This window comes from Heptranchias perlo, chromosome 5, assembly GCF_035084215.1.
Source record: "Heptranchias perlo isolate sHepPer1 chromosome 5, sHepPer1.hap1, whole genome shotgun sequence".
In the NCBI taxonomy this organism is placed as follows: domain Eukaryota; kingdom Metazoa; phylum Chordata; class Chondrichthyes; order Hexanchiformes; family Hexanchidae; genus Heptranchias; species Heptranchias perlo.
The window spans coordinates 118,544,537-118,567,148 of NC_090329.1; the positions used below are offsets into that span (position 1 = coordinate 118,544,537).

At 39.4% G+C, this 22,612-nt stretch overlaps 1 protein-coding gene across 4 annotated transcripts in view; it reads left to right on the top strand.

The window, feature by feature from the left end:
- LOC137322059 (zinc finger CCCH domain-containing protein 6) overlaps positions 1 to 22,612 on the top strand; it is a 49,552-nt gene that overhangs the window by 7,405 nt on the left and 19,535 nt on the right. For 3 of the 4 annotated variants that reach the window (XM_067985115.1, XM_067985116.1, XM_067985118.1), the window contains 4 exons: positions 13,264 to 13,453; positions 13,596 to 13,712; positions 15,750 to 16,020; positions 20,876 to 21,006. In XM_067985115.1, the coding sequence (XP_067841216.1) occupies positions 13,264 to 13,453; positions 13,596 to 13,712; positions 15,750 to 16,020; positions 20,876 to 21,006 (709 nt within the window). The remainder of the gene's footprint in view (positions 1 to 13,263; positions 13,454 to 13,595; positions 13,713 to 15,749; positions 16,021 to 20,875; positions 21,007 to 22,612) is intronic. The other variant, XM_067985117.1, reaches the window with a different exon arrangement.

A 22,612-nucleotide genomic window follows, 5' to 3' on the forward strand; every position in this document is an offset into this window, starting at 1 on the left:
TGGATACCTTTAAGGTTCAACGTCAATTGCTTTCCTTTCAGGGCTGAAGGTAAATCAATACTTTGAGATTAGGCATCAGACTAGTGGTTCTAATCTGGATTGCCTCCAGACAAATGTTTGGTGACCAAATCTGGGTACGGTACTTGAGGTATGGTCTGACCAGAATACTGCACTGTTTCAGCATCATGACCTCCAACTTGAATTATACAGATTTTATATTATAGTTCTGAGTCTTTGTATTGTTTATTTTTCCACAATGACTGGGTATATTGAGTGTATGGTCTACAAACGTCCCTACATGGTTTTCAACTTCATCCATAAGATAATTCAACACTTAGAGCATGTATGCTTCTCGTTGTTTACTTTTGATGTGTAGTACCTTCCGTTTATCTGTATTGAATTTTGCCTTGCATGTTTCATGAATTCAAATTTTATCTCATTTTGTAGATCCTTGGCTAACTCACCAGATTTGACTGCCTCCTAGTTTAGTATTATTTGTACATTTATATAAATATAAGATAGTCACCAATAAATCCAATAAAGAATTCAGGCGAAACATCTTTATCCAGAGACTGGTTAGAATGTGGAACCTGCTACCACGTGGTGTAGTCGAGGTGAATAACGTAGACACATTTAAGGAGAAGCTAGATAAACACAAGTGAGAAAGGAATAGAAGGAAGTGTTGATGGGGTTAGATGAAGAAGGATGGGAGGAGGCTTCTGTGGAGCATAAACACCTGCATGGACTTGTTGGGCAAAATGACCTGATTCTATGCTGTAAATTCAATGTAATTTACTCAGTTTCTGAATCCAAGTCATTGATATAATTTGGACACAGTAGGGCAATTGGTTCTTGTGCTCTTTGCAATAGCTAGCTTATTCTCACTTGGTATTTTATGTTGCTTTCCCCTCTCCTGTCCATTTCACTAGTGTGCAGCATTTATTTACTAGATGCGCTTCCACATTTTCCGTTATTTCCCCTTCTCTCCTGAGTTTGGGTGCCCCTACCCTTTTGAATGTTTTAGTCTTCTAATTTTTGATTCTCTTCCCAGCAATTGTTAATTTAGGAACTTGCCTCACTCTCCCATTGTGTTGCTCAGACACTCACAACCCGTTCCTCCTTCTTTCTTTCTTTGCTCTTTCTCCACATCAGCTGTTCTATTCTCAGATTCCAAACACAACTCTAATCTATTTTTAGAAACTCAGCATTCCAGGCTTCCAGATAGCCCTAGCCTGCCTTTGATACAGCGAGTGGGTATTGCAACAGCCAGTCAGATTCCCTTTGAGCCACCTCAGCTGTCCTTGCTATGTATTATCAGCAGATTGTTTATTCAATTCTTGCAAATTTACATTGTGTGTCCAGTACTAAGTGTGTATATATATATATATATATATATATATAATAGTTTAATATTGCCTGAGGTGAATGGATTGAAAATTGCAGGAACAGTTAGAGAAGTTCAACTTCAGCATATAAACACTTCTTAATTGGCTGTTCTATCTGTTTACCCCTGCAAAGTTAGGTTTTGTTGCTTTTGCCCAGGATGATCATGATTTAGTCTGTTACTTATTTTTATTTAGTGTTTATGCAATTGTATTGTATTTGTATTATGTGGCTAGAGCAGTTAGGTATTTTTAACAGTCCCATTGGAGTACAATTCTCTAAGGGTGTGTTTATACTGCATGTTTAGCATTTCAGTCTTGCATCATTTGGGGTTGACACTGCATAGAAAATAATCCCAGTGCAGTGTCAAATTAGGTTTGCAAAATGCAGATCTTTTGGACTTACTGGACCCTTTTATAAACTTGCCTAGAGCTTATTTAAATGAATTGAGTGCGGTTGCCCTGGTGTTGCTCTCAAAACATTTAAAATGTAACCACCGGGACCAGATCTCTCTGCCACAGCCAGGCAGTTTAAAAAAGGTGGCTGCCAATGGATCCTTTAGCTACTTGATCTGAAATTGGTAGATACAATGTACCCTAATTGGTATAGTTCTGAAAAGTGAACAATAAGTTTGACACTTCATTCTGAAGGGTACAATATGCCATCACTTTAGATGCTCATATTATACATTTGTTGGTTTTATTTTGGCATGAGATGAGACAGAATAGGAATATGAAAAGCCACAATTAAGTATTTTTTAAAAAACATATTCCAGTTTAATGAATGTTTAACAATGGAACAGTACAATGTAACAGGCGTAGTGAATGAGTACAGATAATTTTTGGGAATAGTAATGAGATTACCACTTAGAGTATTTAAAGTGGCTAAAACTTCTTTGCAGCATGGAATATACCTGTGGCCAGATATTTTTCTAGTTAGCTCTCAGAACGTAATGACATGCAGTTCATTTAAAACCCACGTAGTCTACTGCTTTTGAAATTGAATAGCATCTTGCAATATGGAACTTTTAGCAGAAATCAATACCTATTCAGTAGCTAGTTGAACTGTATTATTTCAACAGTTTTCTGTGTATTGTCAATAAAGCTGTTGTCTTGAATGGAAACTTTTGCATAATGATCATACATTATGTTTTTGCCAATTTTTCTTCTTTGCTCACTTCCCTAAAGGCATTGACTGCTTGTTCAGGTATGTGTCCATGTGTTTCTTGCCCAAGTGATTATTATTTGAGTAAGCCTTGATGGTGAATGTTGGTAGGCTATTCGGCCATAGCAGCATCAAGACCAAGTCTGAAACCGTCTTCATTCGTTCGTGTGTGTACTTCCAGTAGAGGTGGTTGATTAGTGAGTTTCAATTAATGACACAAATGTTTACTCAGCTGTGCTGGTGGGCACAGTAGCTCCTCAGGCTACCTTACAATGATATCCTGTTCATAACTTACATTTTTTTCCACAAGAAATAAATTCTGACTTTGAGGATGACTATTCCTCTTTCTTGGCTCTTCACTGTCATATACCATCCTGGCCAAAAGGATGATTAACTTGTTCCCAGAGCTCATGGAGTGCTCCAAAATCAACTGTCAGCGTGTGTGCACACAGGAACTCCCGTTTACTAACTTGTCATTGGGGTATGGTCTGACTTATATTAAGTAGGAACATTAGGAACAGGAGTAGGCCATTCAGCCCCGTGCGTCTGCTCCGCAATTCAATTAAATCATGGCTGAGCTGCACCACAACTCGATTTTCTTGTCTTTGCTCCATACCCCTTGATACAAAAATTTATCTACCTCCTCGTGGCTGCAGAGCTAAGATTATTGTGTGGAGACTAGCAGGTGCAAGCTTGCATTTCGCCACTCTTAACAGTCAGTTAATGCTGTAGCACTGTCATACTGGCCGCATTGTTAATTAGGGGTTAGAAGTGGCTGATGCTCTTTCCCAAATGTGAGTGGAACTGGTTTTCAGGAGTCCATTTGGTTATACGATCAGCTATACACTAAATCTCTGTCCTGGTAAATTTTATATATCCCATAAAATGTGCTTTGCATAAACTGACTGTGCATAAAGTTTAAAAAAAAATACTGCTTCCCAATCTCTACATTGCTATTGTCAAGCTGAGAGGAGAGTTTTAGCTGTTGATTTCTCCATGGCTGCTATCACTGCTGCTGCACGCTGAGAATTGTTTTGACAGTTTCTATTCCATCTTTGGTCTTTTTGGGTTGGAAAAAGTAAACCAAGCAGATACACCAGGACAAAAGCACACTGATTCCAGGTTGTGAAGAGCGATTTTAGACACATCAGGAAGTATTTCTTTACACAGAGGGTGATACAGTTCAAATTAGTTTCCAGGAAGAGTGGCTGAGGCTAGGATATCGGACTTATCTAAGATGCTGCAATTGGAAGATGGAGTTGTTAACTCTAAGGATGAGATCATATGGGTTGAAAGGCAGTCATCCAAAATTATTATGTGATCTTTTCAATTCATCTTGGCATTACTTATTTCTTTTCCTAGTTTGCAAGTTCTGCTGGCCACTTAATTTTGTACAGAGACAGGAAAATAGATTGTGACAAAACGGGAAAAGAAAACAGGAAGGCTTTAGCAAGGAAGATGGAGAAATGGGAAGACAGCTGAATAGGACTGGCATATGAATTTATTAATGGATTAATAGAACAATTAACGTGGTAACCTTTTATGTAATGACTCCCTTGTAAATGGTCTGTTACGTAATTTTGTAATTTCTAAAAACAGCATTACCGAAAAACTATATTTTGGTGGATTGGGAGTTTTGACTGCTTTATGAATGATTAATCCGCTCTTAAGGATGAGGGAAGAGGAGAAATACAGCACAGAGGCCCATTCGGTCATCGTGCCTGCACCAGCTCTGAGCTGTCTTATTAGTTCTATTCCCCTGCACTTTCCTGGTACTCTTTTTAAATTTTCTTTTTCAAGTATTTATCCACTTCCCTTTTAAAAGCTATTATGAATTCAGGTTGCACAACTTTTTAGTAGGGTATTGCGTGTCCTAATAATCCTCTGCTTAAAAGAAATTCTAATAATCTCCCTTGGTTCTTTTGATAAACTTATGCCCTCTCAATTCACCAACCAATAGAAATAGTTTTTCCTGATTTATCATATTAAAACCTTTCATAACTTTGAATATCTATTTCAGATTTCTTAACTTTCTCTGCTCTAATGAAGACAGCCCCATTTTCTCTAGTCTCTTATAATTAAACCCTTCATTCTGGGTATAGTATAAGTAGCGCTCTTCAGTATCCTCTCCATGGCCTTGACATCCTTCCTAAACTGGGGTGCCCAAAACTACACAATGTTCTAGCTGTGGCCTAACCAGTATTTTATATAGGCTTAACATTACCACTTAGCTTTTGCACACTGCCCTATTTGTAAACCGAGGAACTTAAATCCTTTGTTTCAGTTTTATCAATTTGGCCTCCGACTTTGAGATTTGTGTACATGAACCCATAAGTCTTTGAGCCTCTACTTTTAAAATTTTATCATTTAGTGTGTACGTTGTCTTATTCTTCCTCCAAGTAAATTTGATGTGACGTCTTTCTGCCCAGTCTACTAATTTGTCTCTGCTCCTGAAGTCACATGTAGTCCACTTCACTGTGATTGTGGTGAACTATGTTTCTAATTTAAGTAGGATTGTCTAGAATTTTTGATGTTTTAGGATCATAGCCTTATGATTTCCCAGCTGCCAAATGTTATCCCTTTAATCTCCCACCTGAATTCATGGCAGCTGTTTTCTTCTATAGCATCTTGCACTTTTCGATCATTATAACAGCATTGCTCTTAATTGTTAATTTTTTGTATTCAGATAATAAGTGGATGGTTGGTATGAGTAATGATTGTAATAATAGGGATTCAGCTGTTGTGTTTAAGAGTAATGCTTTGCTGTTCTAAATTATAGCATTATCTGGATCTGTTAACTAAATTGCAGCATAACTGGGCACATCCAGCTATAATTCATTAAGTAATCTCTAGTGACTTGAATATTTTGTTAGTTGGAGGAAAATAGAAGCAAAACACATCATTGATTCCCACTTCCAGGGAGCATCCCAGCAACCCAAGCGAGCACTAATTTGAATCTAGGAATTGAAATATTAAAATCAACAGTTTGTGTATCCGTACCAATTTTATCATGTCCTGAATATGTTGATTTCTTGCTGTAATGCAGTTCCACAAGTGCTGCTAACCTGGCAAGTGTGTTTGTAGGCTACTGACTGGGGCACATTGCAGTCACTTTGATCCTGTCTTGCCCAATGTCCATAAGGACAGTATGTTAGTTCTAGAATCACAGCAAGAAACTTGATGGGAAGTTTGGATGGGTAGGCTAATGGACCAATGGTATCCATCAGAATAAATTGAATTAAGCATGTTAATTTAGGTAATACTTCTGTTTAGTTTGTAGGCAAATTAAATTGCCAACAAGAGCTCTCCAGTGGCTCATTATTGTTGTGATACTGAGCTTGATCCCTGAACTCTGCTGATTGCAATTGGGAAGGGAGAGGAATGTTACGATTAGTTCTAGATCTCTTGGCTGGGGGGGGAATAATAAGCCACGGTTTCCGCTGTTGGTCACTAAGACCTTTGGCGGCAACCCACTCCCCCCTTCCTATTCCTACCATCTTAGCTGACATTTGCTGTTGAGGCTTACAGAAACAATGGCTACTTAGGTCAAGTACCAGGAGGCAGCAGGCATCTGTGAATCTATAAAACACAATAAGTTGATGCCTGTGAGGAGGGAGGTGGGGAAAGAGTGAGAGCAATGCTGCAGTCTTTAAATTCATTGCTCAATGAGAGTGACGGGCAGCCACAAGGTCAGTGTTAATTCAGTCTTTAAGTGCACATTTTTAGCAGCAGAACAGTAGCTGACTGGAAGTGTTAAAGTTTGAATCAAGAGAAACCAGCTTGTGCTATTTATGAAGTCATTGGACTTGAGGTTCTGTTGAAGTCTGTAGCACTCATTTCTAGGCAGCTGCTTTGGAGAGTTTTCTGTACAATTTCATTTTTAAAAAAGTTTTGTTGTGGAGCTTTTTCTTAAACCATAGACAAGTTTGTTCAGTAATCTGTCTGTACACTTAAAAAGTGTCCCTTTTGAACTGTCCATTTGGCCAGTGACCTTTATATTAGTGAATGTTAAGCAATCTGATTGGCCACTAGTATCTAGTATTCTATCCACATCCCTTTCTAGTAATCTCATTGGTTGCTTATAAGCACATAGCTGACGATTATTACGTTTGATTGGGCTCTGCATTCATGCTAGGAAAGGCATGCTAGGTGGGATTTTGTGAGTACGTGAGCATCAACTGATTTATGTGCAATAGCTTTAGCTTTCCATAATCCAGCCATGGTCCTAACTCTGCCTTGCTACCTGGCTACACTTCCCAGAAAAACCACCCACTACTCCAGGACTATCCTAGAAAGCAAAGGTAATCTCTGGTGGTTTCTTTCCACTGCCAACTTCCTCCTTAGACCCCTCTTCCCAGCCGCCTCCACAACAAATGCGAGGAGCTCATGAATTTCTTGGCCACCAAGATAGAAACCATCAATTCAACTGCCTCTGCTGCTTCCCTTCTTCCCCTTGTCCACAATGCTAAACCTTCTGCCTCAGCCCCCCGCACCCTGAGCTGCCATCGTTCTAGTTTCTCATCATCTTCCCTATATTCTCTCTGAACTCATCTTATCCATAAGACCCATCTCCTGCTCCCTCGCCCCCATTCCCACTAAATTGTTGACCACCTCATGCCAGCTGACATTGTAAATAGTTCCCTCTCCTGAGGCACTGTTCCATTCCCTTCCAATACCACCATCGTTCCCCTCTTTAAAAAAAACACCCCCCACCACTCTATCTTTGCAAACTATTGTGACCGTAATGCATTATCCCTCTTATGGATGGTTTCTATTTGTTCGTACTTGAATGGTAAAATATTATGATATTTTTAAGACAATAGGTAACGTGACCACAAGTGATATTCTAACAGGCTGACCCACAAGGCGGTGGAATGTAGCTTTCTCAGTTTTATTCTTCATTTCTAATTTGAACCATGTTGTTAAGGAGAGCTGCTGAGCAGAGGCCAGATTTTCTTGTTTGTTTCCCATGGGTTGCATATAAAGTCATCACCCTGTAGTACATTGATTTGTGCATGTATTTTGCAGTATCCAGATCAAAAGAGTGTTGATAGAGACCTGTGATCAGCAACCAGCCCCCACCACCCCCCCCCACCCAAACTTGATAGTTGCAAAGAATAAATAGGTTAGCGAGGACATGTTTGGTTTTGATTTGAACAAGTTATCCTTTTCCAGAGAAGGTGAAAGGGATCATTAAAGTTTAAAAAGTGATTGCAGAAGTAGCCTATTGTATTTAATGTTATAGATCTTGATCTGGACCTGCACTTCTACTTGCCGTGCTCTCTGTACACACTGAGCGAAGTATAGCAACTGTAAAAATTAACACAAGCATACATTTTAATTGTGATGTTAAAAGTATAATTTATGAAAGTGTTCTTCACCATGTACCTCATTGGAATGGGTGGTGTGCTATAACTACTTAACAATTAACAAATTAAACTTCTGTAAACAACTGAAGCTTTATGGTCTTCACATCTCCAATCCAGGTGTTCCCCCCCCCCCCCCCTACCACCTTTACTGTGCTAAGGTGTGGTACAGTGGCCAACAACAGTAGTCCATCAAATCTGTCCTCCTTAGTACATGCTTGACAGCAGGAGGGAGACAGGAAAATGCCCTTGGTTACACATGAATTTTTAGGAACATGAAACTGCCTGTTTCCAAAAAAGCTATTCTTTTTTGATCTCAACCCTGCTTGTACTACTTTCATCACATTATTTAACCCCCCCCTCTAGAAATGCGTCTGGTTACTTCTTGTGTCCATTTACATAATATTTGCTTCAGTGGTGTTCCCTAGTAACTTTGTTCCTAGTTACATAAACATATGTTGCTTGGAACGTTGCACGCTGGGTATCAAGATTGAGTGTAGCCTTCAGATTAAATGGGATACAAGGGGGTGGGGAGGGGTGGATAATTGGACTAGGGTGCACAAATGTAATTTAGTCCTAATTTGAAGCCATTTTTATTATAAGCTCCTATAGTTATAATGGATACCGCCGATGTAAACGTATCACGCTATAATTACACATTCCTACCAGTGATGACACAGTAGTGCCTCCACTGGGAGAGAGTGTATGGTACACTTAGACAGTTTCCACTATAAATTGGACATTGGGGTTTATAATGGAAAAGTTTACAAGAAGTGCATGCAGGCCTAAGATTTTTAATATTGCATCATTTTTTTGAAAAAAAACTTTGTTTGACTTATCTTTCAAATTTTCACATGATATTCTCCGATCCCTAAACTCTTTACTGGTCCAGTAGGTCACCTCAAATTCTTCAGGTAACAGAATTATCTTGGATGTTTGCCTCTTTACCCTTACAAGGGCAAGAACATCCTTACTATGTTTATGTGACCAAACTTAAGGTGGGGTCTGACTTTTTTATTCGTTCATGGGATGTGGGCATCGCTGGCAAGGCCAGCATTTATTGCACATTTATAATTGCCCTTGAGAAGGTGGTGATGAGCTGCCTTCTTGAACCGCTGCAGTCCGTGTGTTGAAGGTTCTCCCATAGTGCTGTTAGGTAGGGAGTTCCAGGATTTTGACCCAGCGACGATGAAGGAACGGTAATATATTTCCAAGTCGGGATGGTATATGACTTGGAGGGGAACGTGCAGGTGGTGTTGTTCCTGCTGCCTTTGTCCTTCTAGGTGGTAGAGGTCGCGGGCTTGGGAGGTGCTGTCGAAAAAGCCTTGGCGAGTTGCTGCAGTGCATCCTGTAGATGGTACACACTGCTAAAGCAGCAATACTACAACCCTTTGATTTGTACCCAATACTCTATTTGTGTATTTATTGCAGCCAAGTGCTAACCAACAATGACTTTGGATCTCTCTCTTATCTGGGATAGTTGGTGCATGGAAACTGATGGAAAAGGGAGAAAATAAATACAAAATAAATGCCAATGGACTGCAGGTTTTTCATGGTTATCGAAGGAGTGCACTGTGTCTAAAAAAAATCTTGATTACATGCCACTGTTCCAATAAACAAATACTCTTTTGGTTTTTTATGCCCATACTAATAATTTTACACTTTTCCATATTGAAGAGAATCTTCTGCTTGCCCAGTTTCCTAAATACTCAAGTCCTTCTGAACTGGGTAATGTTTGAGGCCAGCAATCTTTTAAAAATGGATTTGCTAAGTTTCTGTGTGTTGGGTGGGGGGGAATTCTTGGGTAATAATGCTATATGACTGCTCATTTTTAAAAAAACAATTACCAGATTTTTACCATACTTCAGAATCATCTTCCTAATCTTAAGTATCAGGCCCTTTCTGAAAATTCCCACGGTCAGAGCTATCTATAAGTCCTGCTTTGCATGTTTTGCTAGATGCACTGTATTCCTTCAGTAATATTAACCCAGATATTTTCTTGCATTCGTCCTGTGTTCTTATAAAACTTATCTTCTACCTTTTCCTTCCTTGAAGTTTCCCCGTATAACAAATTATTCCAACTATGAAAGTCTTGGGGACTTGGCCAGTGCTGTACATCAGCGACTGTAAGGAGTGCAGATGTAGCAGGGGACAGTTGCGCAGCTGAGGTTGGGATAGAGGACCAAGGGCGCCAGCATATTTCCTACTAATTCTGGGCTGAGATCCCATGGATTTTGCTTCTGATTTAATACTGCATGCCAGACATTGTCAGTATATTGCTTGATGTGTCTATTCATGTTCTGAATTTAACTTTTAAGCTCAATAATTTAAAACTGTACCTAGGATAACTTTCTATGCCCACTAATACTGAATTGACATCTGTTAGTTGAAGATTTAAACTTAATGATCACTTCATTGGGGTATTAATAGTTTAGATAGTGTTGCAACATCAGTTTGGTGATGAATTTTTGCTTTGCCTAAAATGACCAACTTAGTGCTGATGTAAAACACATATTTAAGAGTACCAGTTGAGTGGAAGAGCCAACTTTATCCAAAAGGTTGTAGCTTTGAAAGTCAGGCCCTTTTAATTTATAGTTCTCTTTCCTATCTGCGCTGGCTTCTTGTCACAGCACCTGTGTTGATACTTGGGAATATATGTGGGCATTCCTAACATTTGTAGTTTGCTGTTAATTTTCTGATTGGAGTACATTTCCAAAGTGGGACGTTAATGGAGAAACTTTGGCAAACGTTCTTAACTTTTGCTATAATCCTACATTTATTATTGCCTGGTTCCTAAGTGAAAAGACTAAACTAATTCATTAATTTAGATCTAATTGATGCTGACAGTAGTCTTTAAGCATACTTAGCTGGCATTTGGATCATTTTTTATTTTATATCTTCATTGCTTTCATTCTGCTTACTGTGCATCTGACAATATTTCAGTAACCAGTTAGTCACTCACTTCATTGATGTATGATTTCTTATTGCTGTGGCTTAATTGCAGTGAACAATTTCTGTGCATATTTTCTCTTCCTAATACCAGATCAGAACTTATGTATTATATGGATAATTATTTGTAGTGCTGTCGTGGTAAATTTGAGGTAACAAACCATCTGTTAGATCTTAGTTTTCTTCTTGCACTAAGCTGCTTTGTGGCTGTGTTTTTCAGTACAATTCAAAATTCACAGTTTTTGCGACCTTCCCACCTCCCTTTCTGATATAAACTTCATATGTAATAAGGAGCAATAGTAGTGGTGCTTTACACATTCATTTTTTAATATCTTTCTGGAATTTGAACAGTGCTATTTTTGAATTCATTCATGGGATTTGGGCGTTGCTGGCAAGGCCAGCATTTATTGCCCATCCCTAATTGCCCTTGAGAAGGTGGTGGTGAGCCGCCGCCTTGACTGAGTGGCTTGCTAGGCCATTTCAAAGGGCGATTAAGAATCAACCACATTGCTGTGGGCCAGACCGGGTAAGGACGGCAGGTTTCCTTCCCAAAAGGACATTAGTGAACCAGATGGGTTTTTACGACAATCCGGTAGTTTCGTGGCCACCATTACTGATACTAGCGCTTTTTTTATTCCAGATTTGATTTAATTAATTGAATTTAAATTCCCCAGCTGCCGTGGTGGGATTTGAACTCATGACTCAGGATTATTAGTCCAGTGTGATCTTTATCAGAAGATAAAGTGTAAGCCTGGCTGATGGCATGTATTTGACTGGGGGTGTGTGTGGTGCATGTGTCACAGCAAAGCTGAAATGTGCCTTTCCCCAGCATCAATATTTGCATTTTCAGCAGGGAATCCTGGATAGTCACGAGTGAGAACCTTACTTTCTTTTCTATTGACTCCCCCAACCCTGTAGCCCTGGGATCTTGATGTCATTTATGTTTTCCTGTCCTAAGTTAGCTCATCTTTGTCAGACCAAACTCAATCATTTTGGATGGACTGCATCTTCTACAAAACTGTACTTTTACTTTATTGTGCTTTAATAGTTAGTCTAAGTGTGGTAAAGGCGCAGAGGAATCTGGGGGTACAGATGCACAAATCAGTGATTTTGCTAACAAGTAGTGACTCACGTTAATAGCATTTAGCAGTTAATAGCATAATAAAGTAAACTAAGCACTGGGGTTCATTTCTAGAGGGATAGAATTGAAAAGCAGAGAAGTTATGTTAAACTTGTATAGAACCTCGGTTAGACCATACTTGGAATACTATGAAAAGTTCTGGTCTCCAAAATATCAAAAGGATACAGAGGCATTGTAGAAGGTGCAAAAAAGATTTACTTGGATGATACCAGAACTGAGAGGTTATACCTATCAGGAAAGATTGAGCATGCTGGGGGTCTTTTCTTTAGCAAAGAGAAGACTGAGGGGTGACCTGATAGAGGTCTTTAAGATTATGAAAGTGTTTGATAGGGTAGACGTAGAGAAGATGTTTTCACTTGTGGGGGAGACCAAAACTAGGGGCCATAAATATCAGATAGTCACTAATAAATCCAATAGGAAATTCAGGAGAAACTTTTTTACCCAGAGAGTGGTTAGAATGTGTAACTTGTTACCACAAGGCGTAGTTGAGGTAAATAGCATTGTTGCATTTAAGGGGAAGCTAGATAAACACGAGGGAGAAAGAAGTACAAGGATATGCTGATAAGGTCAGATGAAGTAGGGAGGGAGAGGCTCGTATGGAGCGTAAACACCGGCATGGACCTGTTGGGCTGAATGGCCACTTTCTGTGCTGTACATTCTTTGTAATTTCAGGTAATTTGTTGTGGTGTTTCCATGCAATATTGCTGACCCAAAGAGGAAGAGTGTGCCAAAATGTGTAAATAGGCCCATATTGCGCTGAGTTAATTTTACTTCAAATGGGCATCGTCAGCTCTTCAGTGATGTGAAGAATTTTTGATTGTATTTAATAACTGATCCTGGAATCCATTTACAGAATAGTAGTTGATAAACTGGAATTTTTTGTTTTCAAGTTTTTAGTTCAAAGATTTACAGATCTCACTGGAAAGTGATTCTGACTTGCTATTATCCATTGAAAGCCTGTTCAGATTTGTCTGAAATAATATGCCTTTCACAGTCAACAGTTAATATAAACAACGTACTTCATTTCTAACCATTGCAAGTGATCATTTTGTCAGCGTGATCTAGCTGTTTGGTTTTGACATTAATGAATAAGGTAGCATTCTGTTTTTTGGAAGAGAAAGTTTGACACTTTTTTTTAAAAAGAAAGCCAACCTAAAAAGTGACAGGAAAAGCTTTACCCAACTCATACTCCCATTAAGAATGTAGAAACTCTTGAGCATGATGTGAATTTTTTATGATGGTGGTATTTTGCACTTACAGGGAGGATGGGGAACTTGAAGATGGAGAAATAGATGATGATGGACTTGAAGGAAACCTGGAAGTGAAGAAAGAACCAAAAGAAAGTGAGAAAGAGGATAAGTCATCCCATAGAAGATCGAAGAAGAAGAGAAAGCGAGAGAAAGAAAGGGAAAAGAAAAAAGCAAAGAGGAGGAAGAAGGAGAAACACAAGGTATTGTGAACAGACGACCCTATTCAGCTATGTTTTCTATAGATACAATTTGGTTATTGTAGAAAAAATACATCATCTTTAAGCATTCACATTTATTGTGTGTAGGACCTTATTATACTGAGTGAGTTTGAATTCTTTACAGCGACATTCTCCTTCCAGTGGTGATTCAGACTTCAGTTATGATTCTGATATTGATACAGAAAGGTCGTACAAGAAAGGCCCTGTACCCTACAGGGAGTATGATGCTCCGTTCCCTCCGGTAGGTAACCAAAAATGGTTATGATGTGGTTTTTAAATAAGAGGGCTGTATTTTTGTGCTAATCTAGTACATACAGTTTAATGCAATGCATGTACTAATTTATGTTGAGTAACCATTCCACTCCAGCTCTGCTGCTGCAGGAAATCTCGGTAAAGCAGATAAGATCAGAGGACGTGGGCTTGAGTCATGCACTAAATGAAACTTATAGAAGCATGCGTGTTCTTTTTAATCAGCTGATCAGGAAGTGTTCTTGAGGAATGCAGAAAAGAATGTGCAATCCCTCTTTATTTCAAAGTGCAATTTAAACCTAAAAGCACGTTAATGTTGAGAATGGGGCATTCAGCTCATAAACCTGATCCTTTTATGGCATCTTGAGACTCTTCTCTCTTTCCCTCCCCCTCCCCGGGAGGTAGATTGTTCTAATAATTTAATACTGGGCAAAGAAATCCTTCCTGACTTGTGTTAAAACTGTTCCTCACTTATTTAAATTCATGTCCTTTAATCCCACTTTCCTGTCTCTTTGATATTCTAGCTTTGCCTTATCTAAAAGTCTTGCATACAGCATGGGTGACACTTTTAAATAAATTGCCTGTAGTACAAAAGAAAATCTTAATTTCTTATTTGGTTAGGAGCCAATCATAGAAACAGTTCATTGCTATCCACTTCACCGTCATGACATCCTCAAACATCAACCATATCCTCCGAATCACTTTCAGCAGCACTGCAAGAGGTCCAGTAGTACGACCTAATATTTTGTACAGGCTTATTAGGGGTCTCCTTAACTGTTTTCTTTCTAGACTCAATTAGATTTTTGGAATTGTTAAACTGCTTTGAAATGCATTATATTTGGTTAAGATTTCTTCACTTTACTGAAGCATAAGACATGTGTGTTACCATGTAATTTATTAATGGAGTAGTTTTAAATCTTCAGCTATTTCCTGTGCATCTTTGACCTAATCTGAGTAGAAATCCATACTTAGGTTGTTTGTTCATTTATTCATCCTTCCCATGAATATATTATACTCTGTCACCTAGGGGCAGTGTCTCTTCAAGAAATATCTTCTGCGATCACTTTCATTTAAATTTTCCCCTCTTCCCCATTCTCCCACATTGCTCTTAAGACCTCATTCAGTGCTATGGTGCTGCCTTTTTCTCCTAGTGCCAGCACCAGTCTTGATTATTGTCCATAAATACAGGAGAAAGTTAATGATGATTACAGACAAACTTATCTTGATGAGGTTTACAGCCCTTTGTAATGCAATTTTTTTTTTCCACTTTCCTGTTAGTGATGGAATCCAGTATACTTGGCCCCATGCAGTACTGAACTCTCAACCAAATTGCTTTGACAGTGTTGGTCAACAATATTTTCAGAATGCCACCTTTATTGTACCTCTCATTTCATCCCTACATTCCGTCAGACTTCAAGATGAAGTTGATGAATTTAGTACTAAATGGTGACTGGTATTGTGCTGTGTTTGTCTATCAATTCAACTACTATCACTTGAATGATCATATGTAAGGAATCTTACAACACCAGGTTATAGTTCAACAGTTTTATTTGAAAATCACAAGCTTTCGGAGGCTTTCTCCTGACGAAGGAGAAAGCCTCCGAAAGCTTGTGATTTTCAAATAAAACTGTTGAACTATAACCTGGTGTTGTAAGATTGATTACATTTGTACACCCCAGTCCATCACCGGCATCTCCACATCTTGAATGATCATAATACATGGAACTCATAACAAACCCTCCTCATGAGAGGAAACCTTAACTTAATTTTGTCTGGATTTAGTCTCTGGCAAAAAGGCACTGAGGATCTGCTACTCATTGACCAAATATACAGAGAAAAAGATAACACCATGAGGCCTTAGGTGCAATGTGAGGGAATGGGGAAGAGAGGGGAAAATTTTAATGAAAGTGATTGCAGAAGACATTTCTTAAAGGGACACTGCCCCTAGGTGACAGAATATGAGGTGAAGCTGAAGCTGTTATAAAGTTTCTGCTGTATTTGGACCTAACTTAGCTTCCTTTATTTTTAGCATGCACAGGGTCCTGGAAATTACATGAAATCCCCTGCACCCTTACCTGCACAGAAATCTTACAATAACAACAAGGCTGATAACAGAGATTATGCTGAATACAGTGACTACAGTGAGGAGAAGTATGATGCCTATGACGAGGAGGAGTGTGATGACTTTGCTAATGAACTGAAACAGTACAAACAGGCAAAGGAAGCCTCAACTGTTATGGCTCCAAAAGGGCCACCAATGGGACAGATGCGAAAGCCTGGAATGAAAGGTATCCAGAAAGGTCAGTTCTTTCTGTATCTTTAGAAATTATGTATTTTGGAACTAAAATGTTGGCTTAGTAGAAATGCATGTTGGGTCATATTCTAAGAGTGGTGCAGTGGCTGCATTTAAAGTCATATCACTTGATAGTTGTGGGCGCAACTACAATAAGTTGTATTTATATAGTGCCTTTAACATAGTAAAATGTCCCACAGTGCTTCGCAGGAACATTATCAAACAAAATTTAACACTGAGCCATATAACGAGATATTCGGACAGGCTTGGTCAAAAAGGGTTTTAAGGAGCGTCTTAAAGGAGGATGGAGAGGTGGATGTTTATGGAAGGAATTCCAGAACTTAGAGCCTTGATAGCTGAAGGCATGACCACTAATGGTGGAGCACTGAAAATCAAGAAGCCAGAATTGGAGGAGTGCAGAGATCTGAGGGTTGTAGGGTTGGTGAAGGTTAGAGATAGGGAGGGGTGAAGCCATGGAGGGATTTGAAAACAAGGATGAGAATTTTAAAATCGAGGCGTTGCCGGAGCAGATGCCAATGTAAGTCAGCGAGCACAGCGGTGATGGACGAACGGGACTTGGTGTGAGTTAGGATAGGGGCAGCTGAATGGATGAGCTCAAGTTTACGGAGGGTGGAAGACCGGCCAGGAGAGCATTGGAATAGTCAAATCTAGAGGTAACAAAGGCATGGATGAGGGTTTCGGTAGCAGATGTGTTGAGGCACGGGTGGAGATGGACGATGTTACGGAGGTAAATAGCTTGTAGGTGTTGGTTATAAAGAGGAAGAGAGTATCAGGATAGCGTGATTTCATTAATATTAGTTTTTTTAAATGTAAAAATACTGCAAGAATATGAAGGGTTGTCTAGTTCTAGCTACCTATATTCTAGAAGAGGATTTGCAGTGTTGGAGACTGCATTGATATATGGTGAAGATTAATAAAGGTTGTTTGCTCTAGTGACCATGGTTGCATAATTGCCACCTTTCTCTGCTCTCTATTTACACTTTTTTTCCTCGCATTTTGTACTCAGCCTGATAAACCATTTTTATTGCATAGCTATTTGCCTTTGTGCTATACATCGTGAAGCCTTCAAATCATAGAATGGCTTTGAATGAGAATTGATTAAGAATCATTGGAAGTGATGTTCATAGCCATTGAAAGACACTGGATGGGCTAAAAATCGATAAAGAGGAGGTACAAGAAAGGCTAGCTGCACTTAAAGTAGATAAGTCACCTGGTCCGATAGGATGCATCCTAGGTAGCAGAGGGAAGTAAGGGTAGTAATTGCAGAGGTACTGGCCATAATCTTCCAAACATCCATGGATACAGGGGTGGTGCCAGAGGACTGGAGAACTGCAAATGTTACACTCTTGTTCAAAAAAGGGTGTAAAGATAAACCCAGCATCTACAGGTCGGTCAGTTTAACCTCTGTGGTGGGGAAGCTTTTAGAAACTATAATCTGGGACAGAATTAGCAGTCACTTGGACAAGTGTGGATTGATTAAGGAAAGCCAGCACGGATGTGATAAAGGCAAACCATGTTAACTAACTTGATAGTGTTTTTTGATGAGGTAACAGAGGGTAGATGAGGGCAATACAGTTGATGTGGTGTATATGGACTCTCAAAAGGCATTTGATAAAGTGCCGCATAATAGGCTTGTCATCAAGATTGAAGCCCATGGAATAAAAGGGGCAGTAGCAGCATGGATACAGAATTGGCTAAGTAACAGGAAGCATAAAATAATGCTGAACAGTTGTCTTTCGGACTGGAAGGAGGTGTACAGCGGTGTTCCTCAGGGATCGGTACTAGGACCACTACTTTTCTTGATAGATGTTAATGACTTGGACTCGGGAGTACAGGGTACAATTTCCAAATTTGCGGATGACACAAAACTTGGAAGTGTAGTGAACAGTGAGGGGGATAGTGTTAGATTTCACGAAGATATAGACAGGCTGGTGGCATGGCGGACACGTGGCAGATGAAATTTAACGCAGAAAAATGCACGGTGATACATTTCGCTAGGAAGAACGAGGAGAGGCAATATAAACTATGGGGCACAATTCTAAAAGAGGTACAGGAACTGAGAGATCTGTGAGTATATGTACACAAATCATTGAAGGTAGGTTGAGAAAGTGGTTTAAAAAAAGCATACAGGATTCTGGGCTTTATAAATAGAGGCATGGAGTACAAAAGCAAGGAAGTCATGATGAACCTTTATAAAACAATGGTTCGGCCACAACTGGAGTATTGTGTCCAGTTCCAGACATCGCACTTTAGGAAGGATGTGAAGGCCTTAGAAAGGGTGCAGAAGACATTTATTAGAATGATTCCAGGGATGAGGGACTTTAGTTATGTGGATAGACTAGAGAAGCTGGAGTTGTTCTCCTTGGAAGAGAGAAGGTTGAGAGGAGATTTGATAGAGGTATTCAAAATCACGAAGGGTCTAGACAGAGTAGATAGAGAGAAACTAGTCCCATTGGCGGAAGGGTCAAGAACCAGAGGGCATAGATTAAGGTGATTGGCAAAAGAACCAAAGGTGATGTGAGGAAAAGCTTTTTTACACAGTGAGTGGTTAGGATCTGGAATTTACTACACGAGGATGTGGTTGAGGCAGCTTCAATCATGGCCTTCAAAAGAGAACTGAATAAATACTTGAAAGGAAAAAATTTGCAGGGCTACGGGGATAGTGCAGGGGAGTGGAACTAGCTGGATTACTCTTGCATAGATCCGGCATGGACTCTGGGCCGAATAGCCGCCTTCCGCGCTGTAACCTTTCTATGATTCTATGAAGGCGTCCCTTAGCTTGGTGTATTCAACTACCTCCTGCTGGAATATTATGGAATTACATTGAAGGCAGTCAGAAGTCTTCACATACAACCGTACTGTACTCAAACAATTAAATTTTAAAGCATTTACTTTTTGATCAAAACAAAGCTCTAAACCAATAAAATATTCAAAAGAATGAGGTTGAAATGTAGTAAACAGTGAGATGGATATTAGCAGACTTCGGGAGGATAGAGATGGACTGGTGAAATGAGCAGACAAATGGCAGATGAAATTTAATGTAGAGAAGTGTGAAGTGATGCATTTTGGGAGGAAGAATGAGGCAATATAAACAAAATGGTACAATTTTAAAGGGGGTGCAGGAACAGAGAGATTTGGGGATGACATACACAAATTTTTGACAGTGGCAGGACAAGTTGATAAGGCTGCTTTAAAAAAAAAACACATGGGACCCTGTGCTTTATAGAGGCATAGAGTACAAAAACAAGGCAGTTATGTTAAACCTTTATAAATGGTTAGGCCTTAGTTGGAGTATTGTGTCCAATTCTGGATACCGCACTTGGGAAGAATGTCATGGCTTTGGAAAGGGTCCAGAGGAGATTTATTAGAATAGTACCAGGGATGAAGGACATCAGTTATGTGGAGAGTAGAGAAGCTGGGATTGTTCACCTTAGAGCAGAGAAGGTTATGGGGAGATTTAATAGAGGTGTTCAAAATTATGAAGGGTTTTGATAAAGTAAATAAGGAGAAACTGTTTCCACTGGCAGGTGAGTCTGTAACCAGAGGAGACAGATTTAAGGTGATTGGCAAAACAACCAGAGGGGAGATGAGATTTTTTCATGCAGCGAGTTGTTATGATCTGGAATGCACTGCCTGAAAGATGGTGGAAGCAGATTCAATAGTAACTTTCAATAGAGAATTGGATTTATACTTGAAAAGGAAAAAAAATGCAAGGCAATGTTGAGAGAGCAGGGGAGTGGGACTAATTGGTTAGCTCTTTCAAAGACCTCCTTCTGTGCTGTATGATTCTATGAAATAAAGCAGATTGTCTACAGTGTTTAGATTCTTTCCCCTCATACTAAATTGGGGGAAGTGAGCAGGTAGCCTACTCCAGGTACCATTCTTGAGGTGACTGTTGAAAGATCTATGAGCTTGACTTTTCACCCACCCTCAGACCTGTTGAAAGTCTCACTAACTGGATGGTCCAGTTGAGATTGGGTAGTTTGCTGTGCATGGAGTTGTGGGCTGTGAGCATGTTTCCTATCACTCCATGATGCAGGGTATTGATGCATTCTATTTTAGTGGGCTGCCAGTACAACATACTCTTAATGATTCACAGCTTGCCCAAATCAAATGTTGCTGCAGAATTTGAAGGTAATATTTTTGATGAATTTTTTGTTCATGGTAAGAAATGTTAGCATTTGGAAACAGTACACCTTTTAATATCAGTCATCAAGTGTTAACATCAAAACATTCCCAAGTCAGCTACAGAATTCGTTAACACAAAGTAAATCTCTAATCCAATAATGCATCCCAGCCCTAAGCTTAGAGTGTCTGGTTTTTCTTATTCCATGCACTAGCCATCCTGCGGCTTCATTGTATGAGATTGGCAACTTAATGCTGAATTTGGAGCTGTTTTGTCCTGTGGCCCATCATCACTAAGAATTGGTAGAGACTGCCCAGGCTCATTTCATGTAAAACCCTTGCAACCCAACAGACAGAGGAAACTTTCATCCCATCAATCTGTGCTGAATTTTAACCCAAGTAAAAGGCTAGTGTACAGTGCACTATACTATCCAGTCATCAGTACCTTTATATATGACCAATTTTAAATGATTTACAAAGATACAATGGAACTGAAATATGCTGTGCCATGTGATTCCTCCCTCCAAATTCTCTGTTCTGTCTTCCATTTAGAAGCCACCTCCCTATAAGAAGGGAAAATCTGAAAGCCAGTGACTTCAGATTTCTTGTATGCCGCTTCTAGAACATACAGACTTGGACACGGGTCTTCAGCTGGGAAAGGCATTTGAGGGTACAAAATAAACTTGCAAATTTAATTTGATATAAAATTGTTCCAGGTATTATGCAGAAAGGTAGAGGTCGAGGAATTGGTCGGGGCCGTGGAATGCGAGGACAACCAAAACAGAAGCGCAAGGTTTGGGGACCTGGAAGAGGAGCTGATGGTGGTATGATGGATGGTGGTGATCAGGTAAAGAAAAAAAAAACAGCTACTAATTTATTGTCGTAACATCCTTTCCAAGAACAACTTAAATGAAGGCATTTAGTTCTGTCACTAGAACTTGAACTAAATATATGACATGCTGTTCTGAAAGATGTGATGGAATAGTATCCAATATCATGCAGCTCAAATCATGTGGTTTGATAGCTCTGCTGCTGTTTATCGTGCAGTATGCCATTCTGCCAATAATGGATTTTATATGTGTTGCATTTTTAATTTAGATTCTTTATTGCTGAAGTTAGCATGTGAGGGGTTAATGACCCATGCGTCATTGAATATTTCTCAAAGGAAAAAACGTGAGATCAGACATGTTGACTGTGGAGTGGTCTTCAAGCGTGAATTGATGATGCTAAGGACACTGGAAAGTTCAAAGTATTAATTGTCCAGAGCTATTGTATTCAATGACCAGCATGTTATACCACCATCATAGAATAGCTAACCACCAATATTAGTATTGTTTATTATTTGTAAATGGATTCTGTAAGCAATAGATCTTGGGGACATTAAACTCCATTGTGTTTTACTTTAATTACGTTGTCTAAACTCCTTGATGCAATACTGCTTCATAAGATAAGGAAGGATATACTTGCCTTAGAGGCGGTGCAACAAAGGTTTTCTAGATTGATTCCTGGGATGAGAGGGTTGTCCTCTAAGGAGAGGTTGAGTAGAATGGGCCTATACTCTCTGGAGTTTAGAAGAATGAGAGGTGATCTCATTGAAAATTATAAGATTCTGAGGGGGCTTGACAGGGTAGATGCTGAGAGATTGTTTCCCCTGGCGGGAGAGTCTAGAACTAGGGGGTATGGTCTCAGGATGAGGGGTTGGCCATTTACGACTGAGATGAGGAGGAATTTCTTCACTCAGAGTTGTGAATCTTTGGAATTCTCTACCCCAGACAGCTGTGGATGCTCAGTCGTTGAATATATTCAAGGCTGAGATCGATAGATTTTTGGACTCTAGGGGAATTAAGGGATATAGGGATCAGGCGGGAAAGTGGAGTTGAGGTCTAAGATCAGCCATGATCTTGTTGAATGGAGGAGCAGGTTCGAGGGGCCGTATGGCCTACTCCTCCTATTTCTTATGTTTCTTATAAAACACTCCAGCCTTCCCATTACCTTAAATGTTTGGCATTATAGCAGATTGGATCAATGGCTCCACTAATTCAAAATTATGTCTCAAACTTCTGGACTGTAAACAAAACCATTTGCAGATTTTCTTTCAAAAAAATTGAGGTACATATATAACGTATTGTAAATAAAATCATTGTTCACTTATATAAAAGCTTTATTCTATTTTCTTACTTTACTCCTGCAGACCAGAGCTAAATTTCAGCTACATTACACTGTTTTAATTAGGTTTGCATTGCTGGGAAAAAATCACATTTATTCCAAATATACATTATTACAGTGGATATTTTGGGAAGAGACAACTCTGTGATTAAGTGATCAGGAACGTAGATAGAAACCTAATCTATTAAAAGTCTTGTTTTAGCAAGCTGTACCAATTAGCCCTAATTTGATAGCTTTGAGCTGCAAGTTATGCAAAATGGGAGAAAAAAACTGAAGCGTTTTTTTTT